We start from the raw sequence: 8629 nt of genomic DNA on the forward strand, positions 1-8629 counted from the left end.
AAAAGGGAACCCTCTTGCACTGTTGGTAGGAATGTAAATTGATACAGCCACTATGGAGAACAGTATGGAGGTTCCTTAAAGAACTAAAAATAGAACTACCATATGACCCAGCAATCCCACTACTGGGCATATACCCTGAGAAAACCACAATTCAAAAAGAGTCATGTACCAAAATGTTCATTGCAGCTCTATTTACAATAGCCAGGAGATGGAAGCAACCTAAGTGTCCATCATCGGATGAATGGATAAAGAAGATGTGGCACATATATACAATGGAATATTACTCAGCCATAAAAAGAAATGAAATTGAGTTATTTGTAGTGAGGTGGATGGACCTAGAGTCTGTCATACAGAGTGAAGTAAGTCAGAAAGAGAAAAACAAATAACGTACGCTAACACATATATATGGAATCTAAGGAAAAAAAAAACGGTCATGAAGAACCTAGGGGTAAGACGGGAATAAAGACACAGCCCTACTAGAGCATGGACTTGAGGATATGGGGAGTGGGAAGGTAAGCTGTGACAAAGTGAGAGAGTGGCATGGACATATATACATATATACACTACACATATATACACTACCAAACGTAAAATAGATAGCTAGTGGGAAGCAGCCGCATAGCACAGGGAGATCAGCTTGGTGCTTTGTGACCACCTAGAGGGGTGGGATAGGGAGGCTGGGAGGGAGGGAGATGCAAGAGGGAAGAGATATGGGGATATATGTATAGCTGATTCACTTTGTTATAAAGCAGAAACTAACACACCATTGTAAAGCAATTATTGTAAAGCAATTATACTCCAATAAAGATGTTAAAAAAAAAAAAAGATCACAGTCTTTCAGGGGAGACACAGATTAACAAATAGCACCATGTAAGTGCAACCACAGAAGTATGGGCAAGGTATACAGTAGGACAAAGGAGGGAATGACCCCCTGTAGCCACCTCAAATCCTTTTTTAAAGAAATTTAGGATGTAAATAAATAAAAGGAATAACCGTGGTAGGAGACCAGTGCAGGAACAGAATTCTCAAAGATGAATGCTGTAAAAGAAACTAAGTATGGTTTTGTAATGCTTTGATTATTTCCAAAACACAGGTATTTATCTGAGCTGAAGGAAGATGATGATGCATGTTAAAAAAGCCCAGCAGACAGGAGCATTTTACCGCTTTCATAACCTGGCTCCTTTGGTTCAGAAATCAGAACATCGATACCTGGCCCCGCCAGCATAGCCTATTAGGTAAGCCCAGAGTAGACTAGTAAAGTAGACCAGGCTGTGGCCGCTAAGCAGAACTCGGTCCATATCAAATCCCTGAGTAGAATCCTCCGAGTTTAGAGTCCAGATTTTTCAAACTTCTTCTGCCAATTAATTATTTAACGTATAAACCTGAATTGCCCAATCGAATATTTTTGGGTGATGGTTTGAACCACTATAGCCTTAAACCAAGGGTCAGGAAAACTGCTGTCCAAATTGGAACCCATGTCTGTTTTTTAAATACATTTTTATTGGAACACAGCCTCACTCATTCATTTACATATTGTTTATGACTGCTTTTGCACTACAATGGTAAAACAGAGTATTGTGACAGAGACCGTGTGGCTCACAGAACTTGAAATATTTTGCCAACCCCTGCCTTGGACCAGCAATTTCCAGCCTCCAAGAAGCTGTTCACTGTTACACTGTTTAAGATTTGCATCATGACTTAATTTCTCCTTAGAAGGGTCAAAACTAAACGTGAACTAAAATTGTTTTGAGAACTCTTTTAAGGTATATAAGTAGAGATATCTAAGCCATTGGGATTTGGCATTCAAGATGCTACCTTGAGTTTTATATGATGCCACTATGCAGAAACTTCTAAATACATTGCCAGGGTCAGATGTTGGAATACTTAGATAAGTAGTTTCTAGCAGTGCATAAGTATATGAGGATGTTTATCAGAAGGCACTAAATATTATTTATAGATTAGCAATGTAATCTTGTATTATGAACAAATAAATATGAGCCCTTCATGCACAGGAGGATAGATTTTCTCCCTATACAGCACTTGTCTTTACAGACCAGGGTCTCAGATGAGTAGTCTACCCTGGCCCAAAAAAGCAGCATGATTTGAAGAGTAAACTATAGACCTGCTTTGGTCTCTCTACCATTTTAAGTTTGACACTTATTTTTTTTTCAGTGCTTTAATAAGTCAACTATCATGTATCTTTAAAACTAGGGGATATGCTCCTTTCATGATACAATCATAGAGTAATACAGTGTTACACAGAAAGAATTCCTTTAAACTCTTCAGACTGCTGATGAGAAAATGGAGGCCTTGAGAGGTTAAGTGATTAGGCCAAGATGATATAGCTAATTAGCTGCAGGGCAGTGACTAGAAGCCAGCTGTACCTACTTCAAGTTGAAGTAGATGGTTTCCAATAAGTCTAGTATGGCTCTGATGGTTTAATTAAAACCCTTGTTTTCTTCCCTTCTCCTTCTGTGTTTCTTCGAGTTGGAAAGACTCCTGGGTAAGTTTGGGCAGGACATGCAAACAACAGAATATTCCGTGCTAACTGGATGCTCCGAACAGCAAGAAGCATTGTTTGCTCTGGATCTAGGTCTAAATAGCTCCTCTTCCATAAATGGTACATAACATTATTCCTGATGGGTACTTCCCAGTGGTTCTTAGACTTTGGGATTCCACATAATAGTAAAATTTCAAAGAACATTTTAAGAATACAAAACAATTTCAATTTTTCTTAAGTTAGGACCTTAAAAGATAGTACCATCTACCATCATCATCACTTAAAGGACATTTTAATACTTTCTTTCTCAGCTAGGTGGTGGTACAAAGATGTTTACTGTATTATTCTCTGTACCTTTATACATTTATACCTTTATATGTCTTAAATATTTCATAAGAAATGTTTTAAAATCCATGACATTATTCTTATTTCTCTTATCAATGCAGGTGAATAAACATGTTACCTTGGAGTAGCTCTGGGTCTTCAGACCTGCATTTGGGAACTGGTTTGCTAGAGGCTCATGGCTCCTGTCAGGCTTTCCTTCTCTCTTTCACGGTGTAGCTGTAAATGTAATGATGCTGGAATGGAGGTTCAGATAGGAGCTTAGAGGTCCCCTTTCATCTTTTTAGCCAGGGATAGTGTGTGGCTAGTGCGAATGTTCTTATTGCCCCGAAGAGGATCTTGGGAAACACTATGCTCTAATGTTTCCCAAATTTGCCTGAATATAAGAATCTCCTGGTGCTTGTTAAAAAATCAAGATTTCTGGGCCTCACTCACCTGCTATTCAGAATCTCCAGGCAGGGGTTTGGGAACCTGTATATTTTTTTATTCTCCCTAGTTGAGTCATATTAGGTGAGTTTGGGAAACAATGTTCTAACAGAATATACTTGAGAGGGTCCCTGAGGTAAAGCTTGACATTCATTTCATTTTGTTCTCTTTTCTAATTTTTTAGCTTCCTTACAGAAACCTGAAATGGAGACAGAGCTCAAGGGGTCTTTCACTGGGCTGAGGAAGGCTCTCTTTCAGCTGAATGTGAAGGATGCCTCCTTGCTATCCACGGTAGATTGATTTCTTGGTTCTGTAGGAAATTAAGTAAAGTAGTGTATATGGGAAACATTTGATTTTTTTTTTTTTCAGATCATAGTCCTTCCTACAAACCTTGGCAGAAGGACAATGTGCTGTAGGGAGATTGCTTATTCTTCTTTCTTTTACCCTGTTTTTGGCAGGACCGTTGTTAGTACCATTGTCTCCTGAGGGTGTGCAGATATATGGCAATATGATCTATCAGCCTTATAAACATTTTTAATGGCCCACAGCATGACATATACATCATGAGAAGTTATTTTATATTGCTTTAACGACTTGTCCTCCAGCTTTAGATTTCACTTGCTAAAGTGCTTTTGACTGCCCATTTAAAGAGGTATCTCTAAACATTTTTAAAATTATTTATTTATTTATTTTTGACTGTGCCAGGTCTTAGTTGCGGCACACAGGATCTTCGTCGTGGCATGCAGACTTCTTTAGTTGCAAAATGCAGACTCTTAGTTGCAGTATCTAGTTCCCTGACCAGGGATGGAACCCAGGCCCCCTGCATTGGGAATGTGGAGTCTTACCCACTGGGCCACCAGGGAAGTCCCTTAACATTTTTTATTTGCAAAAAAATTCCAACTTTATTGGAGAGGAGTACATGTTGGGGTGGTAATTATACTGAAAATGTTTTCTTTTTAAGCTGGCTCATAAGTTCACGGGTGTTCATTATGATATTTTATATATCATATTTTTAAAATAATTCATAATACATTTAAAATATGCTTTTTAAAAATTCATACTTCAGAGAATTCCCTGGCGGTCCAGTGGTTAGGAGTTGGGCTTTCACTGTTGTGGGCCTGGTCAATCCCTGGTCGGGGAACTAAGATCCCGCAAGCCACACAGCACAGCCCCCCAAAATAAAATAAAATAAAATTCGTACTTCAGATGCTAGAGGACTATGTTCAAATAGTTTCCTTATTTTAAAGTTTAAATAGTTAATAAGCATTTAAAGTAGGTGAGCTGAAAAGGGATTGGTGTGTCCCTTTGAGTTGCTCTAAATAGTAGCCCCAGCACCATTATAATGAGCCCCACATACTCTCCAAATGAAACCAAGCCCATCTTTGTATTCCTAGGCTCAGGCTCTTCTCCATTGGCATGATGCTCATCAGTTCTGCAGCAGAAGTGGACAGCCCACCAAGAAGAATGTGGCTGGCAGCAAGCGTGTGTGCCCTTCCAATAAGATCATCTATTATCCACAGGTAATTATCGCTTTAAAAGGTCAGTAATCCAAGAAGGCTGTGCACTACTTTGTCTGGTGGATGGAAGCCTGTACAGCTAAAAGGCTTTCCTTAGTTACCCATTACTTTGTTTCATTAACAGGCCCCAAAGCCCTAGTGCCCAAGTTTCCATCCCCTTTTCCTAGATGACTCCTGTGGTGATCACTCTGGTGTCAGATGGGACTCAATGACTGCTTGCCCGCCAGAGTTCCTTTCCCAAGGGAATGTATTCTGCCTTGGCAGGTTTTTGTGATAACAGGTAAGGAATTTCGGGCATATACAGATAACATTGAAAGACATGAAATCTTATAGTATGAAATAGTATGTATTTCTTATTCTTGTTGCCATAGTGTCTCAAGCACATTCTTCCCTATTATATCAAGAAAACTACTTTGTGGCATCAATTCTCCAATATTTTATAGGCAAATTTTCAAACATAAGCATAGCTGGAAGATTTATACAGTAAACACCCATGTACTCACCACCTAAATTCCATAATTACTATGTTTACTTTATCACATATCTGTCTATGCATTCCTCTATCCACCCATTAATCCATCTTATTTTTTGATGCATAGATTGCAGACATTAGTGCACTTCCTCCTAAATATTTCAACATGCATATTAATATTATATTAACTAGAATTTAATATTTATTTACAGGTTTGTTTGGTTTTTTTGTCAGTCTATTGGGGTAAAATTTGCAAATGGTGAAATGTGGCATTTGAACTTTATTAAAAACCTGAGGGCAGCAGTAGCCTCTCCGACTCTTATTTTGTGTAACTAACCTAGTAGGTTCAAGTATTGTGGTTCAATACCCAACTTCAGACTTGATTCCTAGTGTAGAGACTCAGAGATTTAGGGCTCCCCCAAGAGTATTTCATTGACTTGGGAGCCAGTTTTGCGTTCCTTTCGCCAACGGGCTTCTGTATCACCCTTCCTGCTGCAGGGCTGTCCTGAATTAATCTGTGTGCTTATAGGTGAAAGTCTGGAAGAAGCTATCTGGCGAGAAGCTGCAGGAGAGGTGGGATTGGAGGTGGAAAGACTGCAATACTCTGCATCTCAGCACTGGCCCTTTCCTAATGGTGCACTCATGATTGCTTGTCATGCAACTGTGAAACCAGGGCAGACAGAGGTGAGTTCTGATGCTTCCCTTATGATATATCCTTTGCCTCATCCAAGCTGGTCCATAGGTACTTACTAAGCACCTGTCTAGTCCAGCATTGTTTAGATTATACAAAGACATGTAATATATGATTTATACCTTTAAGGAATTTGCAATCTTATAAACAACTAATCACCATAAAAATTGGGAGTGCCAACACAATCACCATTCTTCCTTGTATATATCTCAATCATGAAACAATTTATCTTTCATCATCAGGAAATTAACAGTCTTGCATAGAATAGGCACACAATAAATATATAAAATTTAATGACTGATTTCAGAATTGGTATTATTGCTCCAGTCAGGATGTTGGGGACTAATAATATAAAATCATAGGAACTTCTGATTGAAAGGGACTTAGATGTTGTCTTATCCCACCTCACCTTGCTCTAACATCCCTGACAGATGGTGTTGTGGTCCCTATGTGCCAAAGTCTATTTTGTGCTTTGGTTTCTATACAATGAATAATATCTAATCTGTCTCAGCTCCCTGTGGATGCAGTTTGCATTTTTGCTTCTTGCAAGGCAGATACTATGCTTTTGACTATCATTAATTAACACATCCTTTGAAGAAGAGTAACATGTATATGTTCTTTTTTTTAGTTATATAATTTTACCTCTCAATGTTAACCACTTTTTTTTTTTTTTTTTTTTTTGGCCACGCCGCATGGCTTGCAGAATCTTAGTTCCCCAACCAGGGATTGAACCTGGGCCACAGTAGTGAAAGTGCCGAGTCCTAACCACTGGACCGCCCGGGAATTCCCAAACCACTCAATATTTTACTATTTGAGCTTCCAGGATTTAAAAAATTTTTTTTAATATTTAAAATATATACTTAACTCTCATCTCTTAATTATGGTACTTTTGCTTCTGGACCCTATCTAGAACTGATTATCTCCCAGACTATAGATCCCAGATATTACCTTCTAAGATTGCTCAGTTCTGGAACCATTTTCTCATCTTTGGCCGTCGTATTCTAAGTTTTGTATCTCCTAACCTTATAGCCTGTTTTTCCTTATGTCTTTCAGATCCAGGTGAACTTGAGAGAACTAGAAGCAGCTGCCTGGTTCAGTCATGATGAGGTGGCCACAGCCCTGAGGAAAGACAACCCATATTATCAGCAACAGAATGGGGCTTTCCCATTCTGGTTGCCCCCCCCTGCCCAAGTTAGCCTTTACCCACCAACTGATAAAAGGAGTGGGTGGAAAAACCGACCTGTTCTATCCTGCCTGCTTAGCTCAGATCAGGCCACCTAATTAGATAAATCCCTCCTATCTCAGAGGGGCACATCAGAGATCAACTGATGAAGAGGTGGTGACGAAAGGTCATCTCCAGGCCAACATCATAAGAAGGCAGAGCAGATGGTGAGCCCCCAGCAAGGCACATCTGCCAGCAGTGTTAATAAAAGAAGTTCCTAATCACAGGCAATCAAAAATGCCAAAACTGATGAGATGACAATTGTCAAAATCAGAGGGAAAGTTGAAGCATTAGTTTGGATATGGGCCCTTGCTCATTCATTTTCTCCTGTGCTTTGGAAGCAAACATCTTTTGGCATGTGGCTTGTCAATGCTGGGTTTATACTAACTGCCAAAATGTGCCTGGTATAATTTTGGTTACAACTTTTATTTTAATATTGAAAATATATAGCAGATCTCAACCCTCTACTGAGTTCCTTTTTATCCTCATACAATTTAAAAAAATAGCACATATTTTTTAAACAAATTTATTTACTTATTTATTTGTGGCTGTGTTGGGTCTTCGTTGCTGTGCGCGAGTTTTCTCTAGTTGCGGCGAGTGGGGGCTGCTCTTTGTTGTGGTGTGCGGGCTTCTCATTGCGGTGGCTTCTCTTGTTGTGGAGCACGGGCTCTAGGCGTGCGGGCTCGGTAGTTGTGGCTTGCGGGTTCTAGAGCGCAGTCTCAGTAGTTGTGGTGCACGGGCTTAATTGCTCCGCAGCATGTGGGATCTTCCTGGACCAGGGCTCGAACCCATGTCCCCTGCACTGGCAGGCGGATTCTAAACCACTGTGCCACCAGGGAAGCCCAGCACAACATTTTTGAATTTGTGTAGAGGTAATTATTTTGTACATTGTAGTTAAATAAAAGTCATATTCCTTTAAGTCCTTCATCCCAGGAAAGTGGAAGTTAAGGTCTTCCTCAAGGTACTCTCTAGTAAATCAGAGGCAGTGATGTTCTATTGAGGTAACTGCATGCCAGTGGGGCTCAAGAGCGTAAGTCTTTTTTGCTGTTACTTGCTCAGTTTGTGACCCAGGGAAAAGATTATCACTTGCCATGCCTGTTTTCCTAAAGGTAAAATGGTTGCTGCCTTTTGCACACCCAGTAAGTGTAACTTCAATGAAGCGATCAGTGAAGATGAACCATTTCTTGAGTTTTATGGGATAAACTAAATTTAGGATTTCTTATCATTCATATATACCATTCTAAACCTTGTCATAGGGAAGAAGCACTTATCTGGAGGAAATGGAATAAATTTCTGTACCTTTGTTCAGATGTATATTTCTGTCTTATGAAGTGAGAAAATTGTAGAAAGTGAGAATTGGGGGTGGGAGTAATCTATTAGTGTGACAAACATTTAAGTCCAGATTCCAAGTCTGTGGAATGACTAAAGCAATATTCAGAAGAAATCCTGTTAGAGGTCT

General features: G+C 39.5%; 1 protein-coding gene across 1 annotated transcript; it reads left to right on the top strand.

Moving 5' to 3' along the window:
* The first annotated feature begins 1116 nt into the window (after window positions 1–1116).
* On the top strand, window positions 1117–6513 carry NUDT13 (nudix hydrolase 13). The gene is made up of 6 exons (XM_049696876.1): window positions 1117–1217; window positions 2375–2393; window positions 2488–2620; window positions 3453–3559; window positions 4663–4788; window positions 5787–6513. The coding sequence occupies exons 1-6, from the start codon at window positions 1117–1119 to the stop codon at window positions 5901–5903; spliced, it is 603 nt and encodes a 200-aa protein (XP_049552833.1). The 3' UTR covers window positions 5904–6513.
* The last annotated feature ends 2116 nt before the right edge of the window (window positions 6514–8629 follow it).

Source organism: Orcinus orca, chromosome 14 (assembly GCF_937001465.1).
Source record: "Orcinus orca chromosome 14, mOrcOrc1.1, whole genome shotgun sequence".
NCBI classification, from domain to species: Eukaryota; Metazoa; Chordata; class Mammalia; order Artiodactyla; family Delphinidae; genus Orcinus; species Orcinus orca.